The sequence below is a fragment of the Struthio camelus genome, chromosome 16 (assembly GCF_040807025.1).
Source record: "Struthio camelus isolate bStrCam1 chromosome 16, bStrCam1.hap1, whole genome shotgun sequence".
NCBI lineage: Eukaryota > Metazoa > Chordata > Aves > Struthioniformes > Struthionidae > Struthio > Struthio camelus.
Genome location: NC_090957.1, coordinates 18,856,230 through 18,873,598, shown reverse-complemented (window position 1 = coordinate 18,873,598; position 17,369 = coordinate 18,856,230). Strand labels below are relative to the sequence as shown.

Sequence of the window (17,369 nt, the reverse complement as noted above, 5' to 3'; positions counted from 1 at the left end):
ACAGAAATATGTAGGGAATGTTAATATTGATGAATAATGATACTAAGATTAAAACAATATTTCTCTGCTCTAATCAACGTGAAAACAATTTGCTATAAATTAGTTGCTGTGATTTTTGTAATATAATAAGCACGTAATAAAAATTAAAGAAGATAATGAACTCCCCAAAAGATTTTCTTCAAAGGCATTTAAGGATAGAGTGATAACCACAATAGGAAATCTCATCCCTTTTTAACACTAACACAACCAAAAGTTAAAGGTTGTCGCTTTAAGTGAAATCGCATTTAGAGCCTTTTGGCTCACAAAATGTCCAGTATCTATTTAGTAGCTCACTTCTGTAATAATAAATAATAATTGGCCCTTATTATCACTAGAACTTGTTCTGAGGATTCAAGAACACAGAAACACTCACACTTAATAACTATAAAACAAACTCAAATCTCAACAAGATGATAAAAAAAAATACCAGATACAGAATAATATTCTTCAAAGTAATAGTCTCCTGAAGTAACAAGTTTGTTGTGCCATTTTCCACTGCTCTACTGTGAACTAAACATGGTGTACAAAGCTTTTTCTTGTTCCTAATTCATTTTAAACATAATCAGTCTATATGCACGGCTGTTGTTTTGTTTTAACAGGGGAACTAAAACGCATGGGAAAATCTTGTTTTTTGCTTTACGATGATCAGAAAGCGCAATAGGCTTTACCAAGGGCTTGCAGGACTAGAAAAATGGAAGAAAAAAGCACCCCACAGGAACTACAGCGGTCAATGAATTTTGTGCTCCACAGAGAGTGAGCAAAATCACCATGTCACTGCTTGGGTTATTAAGAGATTAATATGACAGAACTGGTCATGGCTGATCGAATCAAGAAAGGGTTCTTAGCAATTATGCATATGACACTAGAAATTAAATCCAATCTTTATTTTAAGACAATTTTTCCAACTAAACAATTATTTTATCCTATCTGTTGTAGTTAACATTATCAAAGTTCACAATGCAAATGAAGAAAATTTAAGTATTAAGGCACTAGTCCTGAATGTGTAACTTTAGCACGGTTAAAGGAAAGCATTTTGAGTATCATTTTTTTAAAAATTATAATTAAACTTACAAGTAACCAACAACAAATATTATTCCTATCACCACTTTCTTTTACTGATTGATATCACGTATCAACGTTTTCTAGTAATTAGCATTCTAGTTTAAAGCAAGTTACTGGAGGGCTTTTAACCAGCATAGCATTAAGAAGTTATAAATACTACTCATTACAACTGTTCACACAACTCTTTCATTCATTTAAATGAATGCCCTTTTTCCAAAACAAAACTACTCACCTGCTTTCCTTCTAGCAACTCTACACACATTTCATTCCTGTTACTACCACTACCAGATACCACTGGATGAATACAGGTATAATCCCGGCTAGAAAGAATTGTCATAGGGACACTGGAATATGCTGTTCTCTTCAACTCTCTGGTAATCTGGGATATTTGCTTGTGCGTTCGTGTTCCAAAAAATATTTTGGGGATGAATGACTCATCTCCATTTTCCTTCTTCTTTGCATTACTAGCATCTTTATCAGTTTCTTTCCCAGAAGAACAGGAACACTGAGTGCAAGGGCCAGAAGACTGCAACAAGAAACAAAAAAAGATGAACAAAATCCCACTGCAAGATGAACATGCCAAATCTGTTTATCCTCTATTTGGAAAATGCTTTCTGGGATAGTTCAAGATAGTCTGTGAAACAGGTTGGCCTAGCAAACTGCAAAAGTTTTATACAAGTTAAAGCATACACAACACCTCCTTATGCCTGAAAACCTTAAAACACTTTCAGCAATCACTGGATACAACTTTATCATTACCCAATCATAGCAAGGTTTACTACTCAGCTGAAGATTGACACACATGAATAACGTAAAGGAACATCTCATATCCAAATATTTAAATACAGGTATAAGGACACTCCTGAACCAGAAGAAAAAAAAAAAAAAAAAAACGTCCAGCACCTTAAAGGAAGAAAACCTAACCAGACACCCAAATCTAAAACAATGAGAATATTTTCTTTTAAAGCAAGCAAAAGAAGTCTGGACAGTTTAATGAAATTTCATTTGCAGATAAAACAGACTACCTCATACACATTCCACTAGAAACATGTTTGCCATGCTACTATATCAAAGGATATTTAGTAACTATTTGGTAAGATTGTCACGATTAGTGTGGAAACCAAAAAATTATGAAGTAAACTTGTCCACACACCTCGCCTATAAGAGGATAATTAATTTTTCTAGCGCAAAATAGTTTGTATTTGGTTTTCAGTTTGATAGTGCAAGTAACAACGCGTACCTGCCCACTCAAATATTCTCCTCTCCCCTCTTAATTGTAATCAGTAAGATTAACCCTTATAAACAAATGCTAAGTCACGCCGTGTGTTACACCACAATACTGGGGATCAAGCTGTCTTTTAGCCTCCGCTCTGTGGAAAAGCAAGTTCATATTACCTTCAGCCCCACTCAGCCTTGTCCGCCATTAAATATTACAATACACGATAGAATGCAAGTAAATGTAACCCTTCTGGAGCTGTCACTCACGGGGATAAAAGGTTCACTGATGTGCCAAATAAACAGGCCCTCAAAGCAGATAAAGTTACACCCATGCTGGAATTGTTACATTCCCCTCTCAGGTTGCCAGTAACAGCAGATTTCATTACCGTGTGCTGCCACATTAAATAGCCAGTTCCAAATATCCTGCCTCCTATATCGAATAATTACTTATTCACTGAAAGGATAAAAAGAAGAGTTATGAATGGGGCTCTTGTCAACAGTGAAGCAGGAAACAGCTGACATATGGTATATGTTACATACGTGGCAAGATTCAACTCAGTTTGTACTCGCACAGAAAACGGGAATGCAAATTCTACCTTGATATTTCTATCGCCTATATTCTGTTTTGCTCTTTGAAATGGTGACCGCCGCATTTACATACTAATAACTAATATCACAGAAGCAGAATCAGCTTACCACACAGACCTTTAAGAAAACATTTATCTCTTCATTTTAATTCAAGATAGATTGCTCATGTTTTCAGAGGAAGAAAAAACATGCATAAGCCAAAGACAATAAAAATATCACTAAGGCTTCACTGATGATGCTAAGCCTCATATTTAATTTGCCAAATAAAAATAACAGAAAAATATCAAGGGTAAACAGGCAAAAAAAAAAAAAAGTTGTTCTAACTGTTCCTGCACAATTAAGATTATAGGAAAATATAGTTCAAATATTTGATATACCAAAGTTCTTCTGTGACGGGTTTAAAATAGGGGGAAAAAAAGCTTCTTTCCCTAAAAAGATTTAAAAGTCTGTTCGTGTATGTAAGGTTACAGTATTTTATAGGCGCTCTCATAAGTTTTTCTTAAAAAAAATTTAAATTGATATAATACTGGCTTTAAAAAGCACTTTATCCACCATTCCATTTTTAAAATATTACCCTTTTAAAAATGTTTTTAAAAGAGAGAGAGAGAAAGTTGTAAACTCAGACTGATTTTATAGTAACCAGTAAAAGCATAAAACTGCCCTGCAGTAGTCATAATATTTCTGAAAGCCACAGACGCCATTAGCCCAAAATAAATAAATAAATAAATAAATAAATCCTTAGAAGGCCCTTTATAATGAAGAGAAACATTAAGAAAATGGTTACAGTATAATTTAAAAGTTGAGTTCTTCATGTTATTCGCAATACGACATTTGAATTCTTTGTTATCCTTTAAAAATGGTTTGGCCACCTCTGAATTTTATTAAAAACATACTATTTTAATTCTATATTACTATGAAAGAAGTTACTGTCAATATCATAGAGCAAACAAATGTAGTATTGTTAATCGCCCATTACTACTGAAAAAACAAAGCTGCAGAATATGCAATAAATGGACAAAGTGATAACTGCTAACACGGCAGTTCAAATGGCAGAGTTGCCTCAAAAAGTATAAATCTTTAAAGCTAGAAAGCAGAGATACTTTCTAACCTATAATAAAATTAGAAAACTTTCCAACATTTATGTGAAGATCTGTAGACTTTCTTTCTTTTTTTATTATAAATGATTAATATTAAAGACAACTGAGAACTATTTCACTAGCAGTCCCAGTCCGACATACTGTGAGAGCTTTGCCTCCTTACCCCTGCAAGCCACCACCTCAGCCACAGGATCAATTTATGGGTGTGATGGTTCAGGTTTTGCTTTATTTATGATGCTATCAAAATGCAGTTATTGGTGTTCAAGTTGCTGTGGGCTTTATTGAATATTTTAGTTCAGCTGCAAAACCTGTGTGACAAAAAACATCACTCCTTTCTGAACACAATCAAGAAAAAAAAACCCATAAACTCTCATGTATACTAATAGCTGTTTAAATATTTTATAATTTCACTAGCCTTCCCTGACTATATATTATTTATTTTGGTTTAAAATTCTTGTAATGTACACGTAGCATTACACAAAAGGGGCAGCTAATGAAAAACTACTAAAATAATTGAGAGCGTGAGGAGAAAGTGGTATATACACAATTTTAAAGTGTCACAGAATGTAACCCTACAATCCTACTGATAACGTTCCAATTTGTTCCATTTGCATTGTTCTAAAATAGCTGAGTTGCAAGAGTATTTACTATGTATGGTGTACTCTTGTTTGGAACGTGACAAGAATAAAAGGACTATACTTATGGGAGTAACAAAACGTCCAGAATTACAATAGTTGTCCTTAAAATTTTGCAGTTGATTTAAAACTCCCTGGCTTCATAACTAAACCTATTTTTAGCTGTCTGAATCTGGGAGAGACTTTCATTCAGGAGAGGGAGAAAAAAACATATACCCCTCCACTTTCTGCAGTATTTAATCCGAAATATCCAGTAATAGATGCTGTTAGACATCAGATACCAGACTATATGGACCTTGTTCTAATCTAGCTTGTTTCTCCTTCTGTTCGTGGGTAGATAAAGCAGCCTATCACATCAATATTTATATGGCAAAAAATGTAGAAGTACGATTAATAAAAGAACAATCAAGTTCACCAACCTGTCCTACGTGTAAAATAAAGCTCAACAAACACTGAGGCTGTGATCTTTGAAGCACAAAGAGATAAGAGGAGTTCTTCATATCTTCATCTACATTTCCTGGTTACAAAGCCATCTAACTGATACAGCAGTGAATACCTCTTGTGTGAAATATCACACAAGCACAACCTAGTAAGATATCAGCAGTGACATTACCAGAGCTTTTCAACTATTCCTTTATACGCTCTCAAAAAGCACGGTATTCTGCTGCTGCTGAAGCCTCTTGATTAAAGTACACAAAGCAGCTGTTTATCCTCTCACAGTAACCAGCAGGTGAACCCAGTTCAATATTTATCACAGGCTTTCACAGATCACTGCTAACCAAGCAAACCTTTTAATTAAGCTGGAACTTGCTTCAAAGAGCTCATTCAAAATGTCAATCAGCAGGTAAAGGATCAGATACAGTGTCAGGTGAGAGCATGTAATACAAATCCACAACTTTCTTCATCCCATCGCGGTAAATTAGCCTATTCTAGAGTCCAGACCCTGATTGTAACAGACTGCCAGTCTCCTGGAATGTGTAACAGAAGTCACTCAAACTCTATTGTGAAGGTTGTAAGCAATATGTTAAACTGCAATGGGCTAGCACATTAAGACAGATTCTTTTTGCAGTTGTTTTTTGATACCCCAAGTGTTTGTTACACTACTCTCCATTTACTGCTTACTTTTTTTACCTAGTATAAATGGGGATTCCTTAACGCAGCTGCCCCAGTTTCTCAGACCACATGCTTTGACAGAAGTAATCAAGAGAGTACCATAAGGGTATAATTTCTCATCTAAACTCATACTAGAACTGCCCTCTTTTGCAAGAATCAGCAGCTGAAGGACAAAAATGGAGCCCCAGGCTCTAGACTGAAAGAAGCTAAGAACAAGCAAGTGCTTTGAGCAGAAGATCCTGCACCTCCGGGACCTATAGATGTTCTTCTGGCGCTGCAATGCTGGGCAGCACGTCTCATGATCTTGCAACAAACAATCCATTCTCTCTCTGTTGGACTACAAAAAGGAATACTTGACAAGAAATTAACTTCACTTTGAGCACAGGATTACAATAAAACACTAATTTAACAAAGCAGGTTTTATCCGACTGTTTAAGCAAAATAAAAATGGAGGAACTCCTCTTGCACTTTCCAAATTTTATGAATTACTTTAATTGTCATCGCTTTTAGTAAACTTAGGAACTAACGCAAATTTCTTCAACGTTCCGTAAATGTTAGGAATCAACTTTCAAGCAACGTGCACACCCAGGTTAGCATTAGTAAGAATGGCTTACATTAAAAATAAGGGACTTAGTCATGACTAACATTTCCAAGCATTTTCAAACTAACATGGCTTTTCATACTAACTTTGTTTTGTTGGAGTATTGTCACAATCGGTGCTGCTCAGGGGAGCCAGCTAACAGCTTTGTAAGTGCATACCTTGTTTAAGGTAATGTAGCTCCTAAAACAATAGGCAAAAATGAGTTTAAGAAGGTATAAGATAAGCATAGATTGGAATAAACAATACATTATTGCATCATCCTAAATACATAGTCAATTACGATAACAGTGGTGGAATTACCTCCGTTGACTTTATTTCAAATAGGATAAACTAAACTAGAAAAGTGTTTTCATACCTAACAGCCTATAGTGTGACAGTCTTGATGTTTTAAATGTAAACTAGTTAAAGTAGCAGAAATACTAAAGATAAATAAGGCCTTACTTTCTGAAATTGTTTCTTGATGTCAGATCAGCTCTTAGCCCCTAAAGCAGAAGTTCACCACAGGCAAATACCACTCTATCCTTTCAGTCTTAAACATAGAGATTCAAAAAGTTTTTATTTCTTAGGTTACTTTTTCCCTAAACTTTTTTTTTTCTTTTAAAAAAAAAGAAAATCTTAGAAAACATGTTTGAATATGTTATCAATCCATGGCACAACCCAATAAAGTTTTTAAAAAGTTGCACATAGCATGATTTTAGTCTTAACCTTTTTATTTCATAAACACATCGGTAAGTCTTGGGTTCTGACTTAATCACCCTTTTTTTCCTCTCCTCTGTAGCAGCTGGATTTGAAACCAACTATTGTGTTAGAGCTGAGTTTATTTTTTTCTACTTTGGGATGCAAAATAGTTCTAATACAAGAGTGTATTTTTCATCACCATCAGAGACTGAAAACAGCAAACTCCCAGTACAGTTCCTGGATATGTTCCAAATATGGAAAGTGTAGAGAGAGAGGCCTGGACAAAAATGTCATAACACCACTTCCAGGCTTACTCCAAATCCAGAACTTCAGTGAACATCCAGTCTAAACTGATACTCGCACCCTAGGATAGTTGAATAAATTCCTTTTTGGCCTGAAGTGATATTCTTAGTTTTTCAGTAGTCTTTAAACAAGGATGTTCAGTAATAAACAGTCCTCAGTAATATACTACATGTCTATCTGTAAAATCAGACCCATGGATAGCACATTATAACGTGCCGCTCGACTTCAGAAGACTTAGATCAGACACTGATTCAATGTTTTACTTAACAAATAGTCAATCTATACTAAAAGTTTTCAGTTTTCTTCACTATCTGAAATTTCTAAAACTTATAAATCAAGTTCTTCAGACACTCACAAAGTAAATCTGACAGTCAGTGAAGGAAGAAAGGTCTGAAAATCAACAGCACACTCTGCTGGCCTTTGTATTTCACAGTATCAACTGAATTTCAGTTGCACAAAGCATTTAAAGTCCTACTTGACAACCTACGCACCTTTCCCAAAACTAATAAAAATTACTTCCCTTCAAACAAACCTAGAACACAGATTCACTTTTGTCAAGAAAAGATTTAGCTGCCAGTATCTTGAAGTGTCTGGCTTGTTCTGTGTTTACAAAAGCAAAGTATACTGGAAAGCTGCACTTGAAGTTAAAACAAACACTGATTAAAATAAAAGTTAATTTAAGACATGGGCTGTTGGAAGAGGAGAAAAGAGAATTCAACTGCTTGTTGAAATCAAGCACATTTCCAAACATGCATGTAAAACCCTGTACTTAAAAAGTTGAGTTACTTACAGTGTATTACTATAAAACAATACAAGAAAAAAAAAATGGGACAGACCTTATTCCTTTCTCATATTTGTCTAACAAACTTGCACAATTTCACAGTGTGCTCCTATACTTCAGTATTGACAAGAACCATTCTATCATAGCCTTTGATAAGCATTCATGTGAATCAGATCACTACTGTAATTCAGCATCTGACATTCATCTCTGTAGCGCCTCATGTTTCTTCCTCTACCGGTTTTGCTTGAACAATCTTTATATAAAATGCAGAAAATTCAAGCACCAAGAATTAGAGAAAATTCCTAGCAGAAAGCTGCAGAAACAGCCCTGCATATTTGCACGTCAGCTTCTTCTGTGAAATTTCTGCTATAAAAAGTGATAATTTCACAGTTTTAAAAAAATCTATCATGGAAACGCACAGCATTTTTCTTTTTAATCACATGCAAAATGTATTACATGGTTTTTGTTATAATCTATTGCAATGATCAGCCCCAGCTTTCTCCACGTTACTTTTTTTAAGGTCTTAAAGGCACATATGTTAATATTAGATACCATCTCTCATTTACGGCTTATATTACAAAACAAAGAAAGGGTAGGTGAACAAAATCTATAACCTCTCAACTGCTCTCACTGCATTTCCACGGTCCCTATTTCATGTTTTTACATATATGATGCCATAAATCTACAATGACAAAACACAAATGTATATAAGTTGTACAACAAGCTGTCACATATTGAAAGTTAACAGGCTGAATTACTGGACCAGATTCTCTGCTGTTGGGGAGCCATGGCCTAAGTCACCATAGTGAGTTCAGCCCACTGTTTAGAAGACCAAATTGGACAGAAATAATTTACACTTTGCAAATCACTGCACTTCAGTTAAGAATAAATCACGTATCCAGTTAACATGTTTTCTTAAGTGATTGTAAACTGCAATAATTTAAAATTAGAAGCAAGTCTACAACCATCTTCCTTATCTACGTTTACGTTAAAGCTAAGATAGAATCATTAGCCATGCTTGACAAAGTAGTTATTAGGACCTGACATGCCTTAACGGGTCTGATCGTTTAAAAATGCTAAGCATTTAAGCCCTTAAAAATTAAGACTCTGAAAATTAGACATGACTTAACACTCAAAAAACAAGTTATGGGAATTCCCTTACAAACATATTTTGATATAATTCTTTTTAGAAATACCACCTAAGTCCCTTACAGACCATTAGAAAACTCTATATATGTAAGCCATATTTTAAATGTGAGTCATATTTTAATTTGTGATTCCATATTCAATGAGTTCCGAATGTTTAACGTAGTACTACAGTATAGAGAGATTACGACACTAAGAAAGTATCATGAAAAGTACATGAAAAGTATATGAAAAGTATTCTGAGAGACCAAGGCACTCTTCAGTTAAGCTTTTACCATAGCCTGTTAAAAAAGAACTCTTTAATAGTAACTATACTATTCTAGGATTTGAAAAGTCAAGGCTATGAATCCATATCATCCATATTTAGGTGCCTCTAATGATACAGCTTTGCTGAAGGAACAGCTCTCTGTCTCCCATCACCTCCTCTATCATAACAGCATAGAGAAAAAAAACGTTTCACTCTGCAGTTACTGTTTAACAGTTAGATCCTCACAGATGAAAAAAGTAATATGTATTTCTCAGCTTAGCAAGCAAGACTATCAGTTTCAAATCACTAATTTACAATACAACTTAAAAGCAGTCAGTCATGTGATTAGTATTACATAGAGCGTTTAGCCTCTCTCACCCCTTGAAATAAAGAATGTATGAAATTTTATAAGGATGGAACATAGCCCCAGTTCCAGAAAAATTAACTTCTATAGAGTCCAATTGGCTACAACCAAACTCTGAAATCTGACTATGAACGTCCCTCAGCCGATCAGGATCCAGGAAGATGATGCTGCTTTTAAAAATGAAGGTAATTTTTCAGGGTTTTTTTTTTTTTTTTTAAAACCACAAGAAGCACACACTCACAAAAGATAAGAGTCAAACTAATTCTAAACCCACCCAACAATGCAAAACTTACAATATTTTCACCTGTTTTAATTGTTTGACACTTAAAAATGTATGACTCCTTCAAAACGTATGAAGAGGTTTCTAAAATACATAACAAAACAGTAGTTTTACAAATCCAGCTTACAAGAAAAGAATACAGAAAGTCTCAGACCCACACCAAAGGGAACCACAGATGATATACTCACTCTACCAGAAAAAGGAAAGACTGTTCCAGTGCTGAAGACTGTTACACAAGGGTTACACAAGGCTTCCCCAGCCATTTCTCTTCTAGCTGGTAATGAGTCAGCACTACCTCAGAAAATTCACTTTTTTTCCTTTGCTAAACATCATTAGCAGTAAAAGCCATTGCAATTCTCACTATTGATAGTGACAATACATCACTTTAAAAGAACTTACATACTTGCAGTTTGGGAACTTTTACATTAATTACGGAGCAGGACACACAGTGCATTCTGAAAACATATTTTTTTTAAAGTCCAGTTTTTACAAGCTATTTCATTGCAGCAAAATCATTTAAAAGTCGATCTCTCTTGAAATAACAGTCTTGATGTAAGACCTTTATTACTTACTGTGTTGGGAGAAAAAACAGTGTTTTTCACACTTTTTTCAGAGTGAACAATCAGCTCCCCGTTCTTTCTCTGATGATAAACTTCTAAAGCATCAACTAGCTGCACTCCTTTTGCAAAACAATGACGTTTTCTCATCTGTTGGGGAAAAAAGTACTCTGCTCAAATACAGTGGACAGAAGCATGTGTTTACACTAGTGGTCAGTGATTTTGCCTCAATTTTTTTCCCCATTGTGAATCTGTTTTGGTAATACAGTGCACCGCTAATACTCATTAACAGTTTAACTAAATCTAAGCCACACAAAAGAGATTTCAGCAAAGTTACAAAATGTTAATATAAAATTCAATAACCAAAAAAACTGTTAATTTTTAACCAATATCATTTGGTTAAATTGCATTGGTAATTTTTTTACCAACACAGGTAAAACCATTAGAAAAGTATTGCATTCCATGTATTAGGCCAGAGATAACCATGCCTGACAGGATATAAGACAGAATTGCAATGCATTCACAGTGGTATTTATATTTTTAATCTAGAATATCGTGCTTCAACTGATTATTACAAACCAACTGGCGATACACGTATGCAATAAGCGTATAGTTAGTATGCAACCAGCAGCAGTACGTAACAAGTAATTTATGACATGGTATTGAGAATAATTTAATGCAGCAATGGACTCCATTGTACCAAGTAACAATAAAAACAAACAAAGTCAAATTAAATTAGGACAGTGACATGACCCAAATGTTCTCTATGCCTTCTTCTGAAATGTTGATCAATATTTAACAGGTTGGTTCAGCTATGCCTGAATTATCTTACTGCCAATACATTTTGCTCACCTGCTGCTCAGTTTCTAAAGAGCGAATCCTTTTCCTGTCCACTTGAAAATCATCATTTTCGTTGCCACACAGAGATGCCCTTTTTTTAGCAGATAATTTTGAAGCTAGGGTTTCGTTTTCCTTATGTTCTGTAAAAAGAGTAAGAGCATGTCCATTACTAAGAATGCATTAAATAAAGACAACATTTCTAAAAATAGAAATTATTACACATACAGTTAAAATACACGATGTATGAAACAGTAGTGGCTATTTCCTGACCCATTTACCATCATTTCCAAATAGAGCAGAAGCATGTACTACTATTACAATGGCAAAAAAAGTCCTTGACTTGAAGAAAGCAAACGAAAGATATCACTGTCTATACCTTTTACTTCTGGAACAGTTTTTGGCTATCTATAATATGAAGGAACATGATTTAAATTTGTTTCTTAAAGTTCTGTTTCTCTCTATAAATTAGATTTAAGACAGATATGGATATGCATACAGTATCCAACAAGAATGGGAAAAAAAAAGTTTTTAGTTTAATTTCTGTTGTAAATCTTGAGAGCTGAACAAATACTAGAGGCATTAATTTAGGAGGCAGAGCTGAACAGGGACTTAGCATAATTGTGAAGGACCAGTAGAGCGAGGTGTTTAGCGCACTACCTTTGGACACTTTCATAGAAGACAGTTTTTAAAAAGCCAGTTAAGAAATAAGTATCTCCATTTTCTTATCTGTACTTGATATTATGGCTAACTGCAAGGGACTTTATTTTTTAGAACTAAAATAGCATCCTCGTAATAGTTCTCAACAGTTTGCCAAAGTCATAATGCTAGACCAGGACAGTGGAGACCAACATCTTCTGCAACTGTAAATGAGGCTTCCTTGAGGCATTTCACAGCAAACTGTTGTCTCCAGCAAGTAAGTTCTATCTGCACCTATATTTTCAGCTAACTACTCGTCTCCCCCCCCCCCCTTTTTTTTTTTTTTTTAAATAATTTTACAAACTATGGATTTTGCAAAATCAAGTGAAACTGACTACGGAACTGCACCGTGAAATATCTGTTTAAAAAAAAAATTCCCAAGCACAAGAAAGAAACCTCTCTAATCCTCATTTCCTCAGTTACAGTTACCTGTTTTCCTTAACAATAGGTACTTTCAGGGAAAACAAGAATTTATGGTGACTCTTTGTGTTTATGAATGTACTCAATCTCTTTTTCTTTCCATATCTGACCAGCAGAACAGGTGTTACAACACCTCCCATGTTAATGACAGAGATGTCTTTCTGTAGAGAGGGATTTGTTCAGTGTTTGCTACCGAGTATAATATTCTAGGCCTACATGGCCCTCGCAAGTTGTGTGTTGACTCTAATATATACAACATGCAACGTAGGAACACCTGTTACTTGTATTCCTTTAAGCTTTAGCTTATGGTACAAATGATTTACTTTCCCAGAATTCTGATTCCAAAAAACTAGTAGATACTGCAAGAATTCAAGTTTTCCAACTGAAGTTACGTACTCCAGCAGTGCTGGAGATTTCTTCTGGAACCATCTATTGGCTCCTACAGTTCAAATCAGCAAAGCAGAAGCAGAAAATGTCAAACAGAAAAACACAAATACTTTCACCTACAGCGCAGTCCTATTGCCTGCCTTTTGTGGTCACTTGAAGTAGGGTGAACAGAACATCCAGATGTCACTAACGATCCAGAGAAAGGTTAGAAGCTGAAAGTGTCGAGACTGTGGTCCAATTATGAGCCATGGTTATTTAATGACCCCTACTACCAGGACGGCTGGACAAAATAACCACCTCACAAAAGGAGGAATTTACTAAAAGTTACCTGTGTTTGTTAGTGGGGTTTCAGTTTTTACGGAACTTCCTGCTTCACAATTATTAAAAGAACAAGAAGCACCATGATTCACACTTGCTGCAGCCTCGTTGCTCTGAGAGCGGGAATGACATGTGCAGCAACATGGCAATGAAGTCTCTGGCTTTCTGTCTTCCTTTTCACATGAGGTTTTAACCAGTGACTTCTCTAAAGAAGATAAAGGACACAGTCATTTGTCTTCTATTACAAAAAAAAAAAAAAACTATACAGGACTATACGTTATAACTAGAACTTTCAAAACAGTTAAGGTGAAAGATTTTGTTTAAATATCAGTTTCTAATCACTATGTCTGTAAATCATACACCTTTAAAAACGAGATACATGCAAGCAACTTACAAAAATCCTTACTTTTTCTGTTATATACAAACCAGCAGAGATTTAGTAGCTTGTTTTAACTTTCCCACACATCACCTTAACTAAGGGAACAGGTATTACTTAGGAACTTTTAAAAAAAATGTACATACATGAAAGAAAGACTTTAAAGTTCCTCTGAGTATTAGCCACACTGAATCGCAGTTCACAATGATGTTACCACAGTATAATAAATATGGCAAGCTATGCAAATCATCAAGTTTTGGATCTTTAGCATCGTTTCTTGTACATAAAGAAGCAACATTCTTGAGGAAAGAGCCAAATTTGAAGTGTCAGATACACAGCCATAAGCGGCCCAACCCAGAATCAATAAAGAAAAGAAAAGAAATAGATACAAAACCTTACTTTCAAATTGAGTTCTTCCCAATAAAGTAGTATAAGTTTTTTCAAAAATACAAACAGAAAATTCTTATAAATTTTTAAGCATCATTTTGGATGGGACTTTGTTTGGTCCCGTTACACATTATGGATGCGATCTTCATCATCTATTTTATTTACATTATAAACTTTGTGTCTCTGTGTACTATGCCGTCTGAACAAGCTGTCATCACTCTGCTTAGCATTATTGGCCACTGCTGTTTTGATTGCCTAATGCCATTTTGCCAATAAGCCTGTATGTATAATGATGGACAAAGACCTGCATACATTCCTCAAACCAAAAGTTTAAAGGTTGAAAAGCAACAATAATTCATTATAATATATTTCAGCAACAACAACTGGGCACATGGACACTGAGAAAGCTTACCATACAAAGACTGCTGCCATGATAATGCAGAACAAAGTAATGCCAAACTTTTACCGCTTCCTGTAGGGCTCTCCAGCAAACAGTGTTGCCTGTTATTCAATCCCTTAACAATCTTTAAGGAGAAGAATGAAAACAAAATCATAAATAACTGTGAAAGCAAAAAGAATGTTTTAACTAAGCTAAAGGTAACTTTTAAAAATAGTCCAGGGCACCTGCAGTTATGTTCAAAAAAATAAAAAAAAAATTAAAAAAAACAACCCTCTGAGCAGTGCTCAGAGGTTCGCTTACAGGGTACTATGAAATACTTACCTGCTAATAGCAATATCTGATGGGGCTGACTTTCTTTCTGTAGTCTTATAGAACCAAAATATTTAAAATATCTATCGCAGAACAAGAATATTTGTCTCTCAAAGAAGAAAATATTTAAATTTCCCAAATTAAATATAAAACGTACATATTAAATATGCAATATGAAACATCATATAAAAACCCTCCTCTGAAAAAAATTACTAGAATATTACACTCTGATTAAAAGACATGGTTTAGTAGAACATTCCCTCCTTGTACTTGCAAAATCATACACAATTTATATTACAGCTAATTAAATAAGCATTTATATTACACAGCACATAGCTTGGTTCTTAGCATAAAAGTTCAGCCTACAAAGCCAAAATGTATTTCAACATTCCAAAACATTATTACTATCTTATAATCCAAATACCATAGATTCCTAGTCACGGGTCACATGTCATTGTATAGCACAAACACGTACAAACAGAGAACAAAGAAACACAGTAATACAGTAAGTTGCATTACAATTGAAATACTGAAAATAGTGGAGACTGAATTGTATATGCTCTTTTTCTAAAGGTTGATAAGAATTGCAAAACATAACCTATTACTTTAGCGAATATTAACATAAATTCTACTTACTGCATTCATCATAGCTAGTTGTGATGGGTAAGCCTTGCAAGGGAATATAATCTTCACTCCCCCAATAGTATATTCTGACACGTCAGAAGACATTGCCACTTTTCACCCTGTTTATTTCAGATTTATAACTGCAATTGAAATAAAAACAAGTATTAACCAGCTAAAATTAGCAACCACGGGAAAGTCTGAAACAACATGCAGCACCAAACAGAAACGAGCAGAAACTGCTAACCTGATAAGAGGGCTAAGTGGCTCAGGATATTAAGAAAACTCGCATACAGAAACTTATACTACATGACAGCAGTTCAAGCCTGGTCCTTGTCACAAACAAGAGCAAGTTACCACCATCTGATAATTAACATTAGCAATGTAAGCAATTTAGAAATAACTATGAATGAACTACTTACATCATTTCAATTTTATTTCACAGGTTTTACTTCCCCCCAAATTCTTAGGGGAAAAAGTATTCTAGGATATTTAGTAACTATAAATAATCAGTTTTTCAATTCTGCGGCTCCATTAACTTGACCTCCAAGACGCTGCAAGTTACAGTGATACAGCCAACAGCTGTAGCTTCTGAATATGCCTTTTCATTTTGTAACAGTGAGAAATTAAGATTGGATACTGACTTTAAAAATAAGATTTTAAAACACCTTTCTTATAGTACTAATATAGTAATTATTCAGGGGAAAATGAGCTGTCATTCATTTTACTATTCTACTTATCTTCTTGCACTTCTCTCATTTTGGGTAATAAAAACCGTACTGTTTCAGCAAGCCACACTATCCAGCTGAGCATCCAGCTGAACAAACCTTACACCCAGTCCTATCTTCCATATCATTCTAAAACATTGAAACTATTGAGGTACAAATATCGAGTAGGGATATACAGCTTTAAAAAAGACTACAGCTTTTAAGCATCACTAACTTTTCTTATCGGTCTTAAGCATCTACAAAATAACTAAAAGTGAATTTATGCTGGCAACCTCCCTGTGATAAATAAATTCACTAACCTGTGTGCTCATCTGACTCTTTAATGAGTAAATGCATGCATGAAAAAGCCACCAACACAAGGCATGATTCAGCTTCATCATCAGCTTCCTCAACAGGAAAAAGAAACCCTAGCCAAAAGAGATTGCTAGCCTGAGTTTGCAGCCATGCCCTCCTTCCAAAAACGTAACTGCACCTCACTGAAAGGCTTTTCCTCACACGCAGAGGGGTTCTCTCAAACGTTTTTTTGAGGGGAGTGCGAAGGATCTTTGCCTAAGAAAAAGCAAGCCCCTACGAGGGAGGCGGGAGGGGATCAAAACCGGAGTGCGGCAGCAGCCGGAGACGGGGGCCGGGAGGGAGGGAGGGGGGGCGAAGTGGAGGGACCCTCGGGCCGGGGGCGGCTCCCCAGGGAACCCCCAGGCCCAGCGCGGGTTTCTGCGGGGCTCGCGGCGGAGAGCGCTGGGGCCGGCTGCTGTCCTCCTCCCGCGCCTTCCACTTTCCACCCCGGCCTACAAAAGGCACCTGGGCGCTTCTTTTCTCTGCCGGGAGACGGAGAAAAGGCAGGAGCCTCCGGAGAGCCCCTTCCCCGCGGCGAGCCGGGTCCCTCAGAGCCGCGCTCCGCCCCGGGCGCGGCCCCGCGAGAAGCGACGAGCCGCTCACCTCACGCGGCGGCAGCGGCCCTCTTCAGCGTCCGTCCTTCCCGCCTCCGCCCCGGCCGCTGTCCTTCCCGCCAATCAGCTGACAGGAAAGGCTCCGAGCCGCCAATCAGCAGGCCGCGAACTCAACCGCTCCCGCCTTCCCCCTCCGCGCTGTTAGAACCAATCGCGGAGCGCCTTGTTAGCTCCTAGGTTGTCTTCGTTGCTGGGCGACCGCGCGGCGGTGGTGCTGATGGCGGCGGCTCG

General features: G+C 36.2%; 1 protein-coding gene across 6 annotated transcripts in view; it reads right to left on the bottom strand.

Moving 5' to 3' along the window:
- Nucleotides 1–17,220, bottom strand: part of BRIP1 (BRCA1 interacting DNA helicase 1) — a 78,987-nt gene extending 61,767 nt beyond the window's left edge. The window contains exons 1-8 of one of the 6 annotated variants that reach the window (XM_068910179.1): nucleotides 17,128–17,219; nucleotides 16,491–16,598; nucleotides 15,479–15,606; nucleotides 14,546–14,657; nucleotides 13,381–13,575; nucleotides 11,562–11,689; nucleotides 10,725–10,859; nucleotides 1,334–1,627 (exon numbers count right to left, since the gene is read on the bottom strand). In XM_068910179.1, the coding sequence (XP_068766280.1) occupies nucleotides 1,334–1,627; nucleotides 10,725–10,859; nucleotides 11,562–11,689; nucleotides 13,381–13,575; nucleotides 14,546–14,657; nucleotides 15,479–15,571 (957 nt within the window). In that variant the 5' untranslated portion in view covers nucleotides 15,572–15,606; nucleotides 16,491–16,598; nucleotides 17,128–17,219. Of the gene's footprint in view, nucleotides 1–1,333; nucleotides 1,628–10,724; nucleotides 10,860–11,561; nucleotides 11,690–13,380; nucleotides 13,576–14,545; nucleotides 14,658–15,478; nucleotides 15,607–16,490; nucleotides 16,599–16,989 lie in introns of all 6 variants that reach the window. The other 5 variants (XM_068910182.1, XM_068910176.1, XM_068910177.1 and 2 more) reach the window with 5 other exon arrangements.
- Between the last annotated feature and the right edge of the window lie 149 nt (nucleotides 17,221–17,369).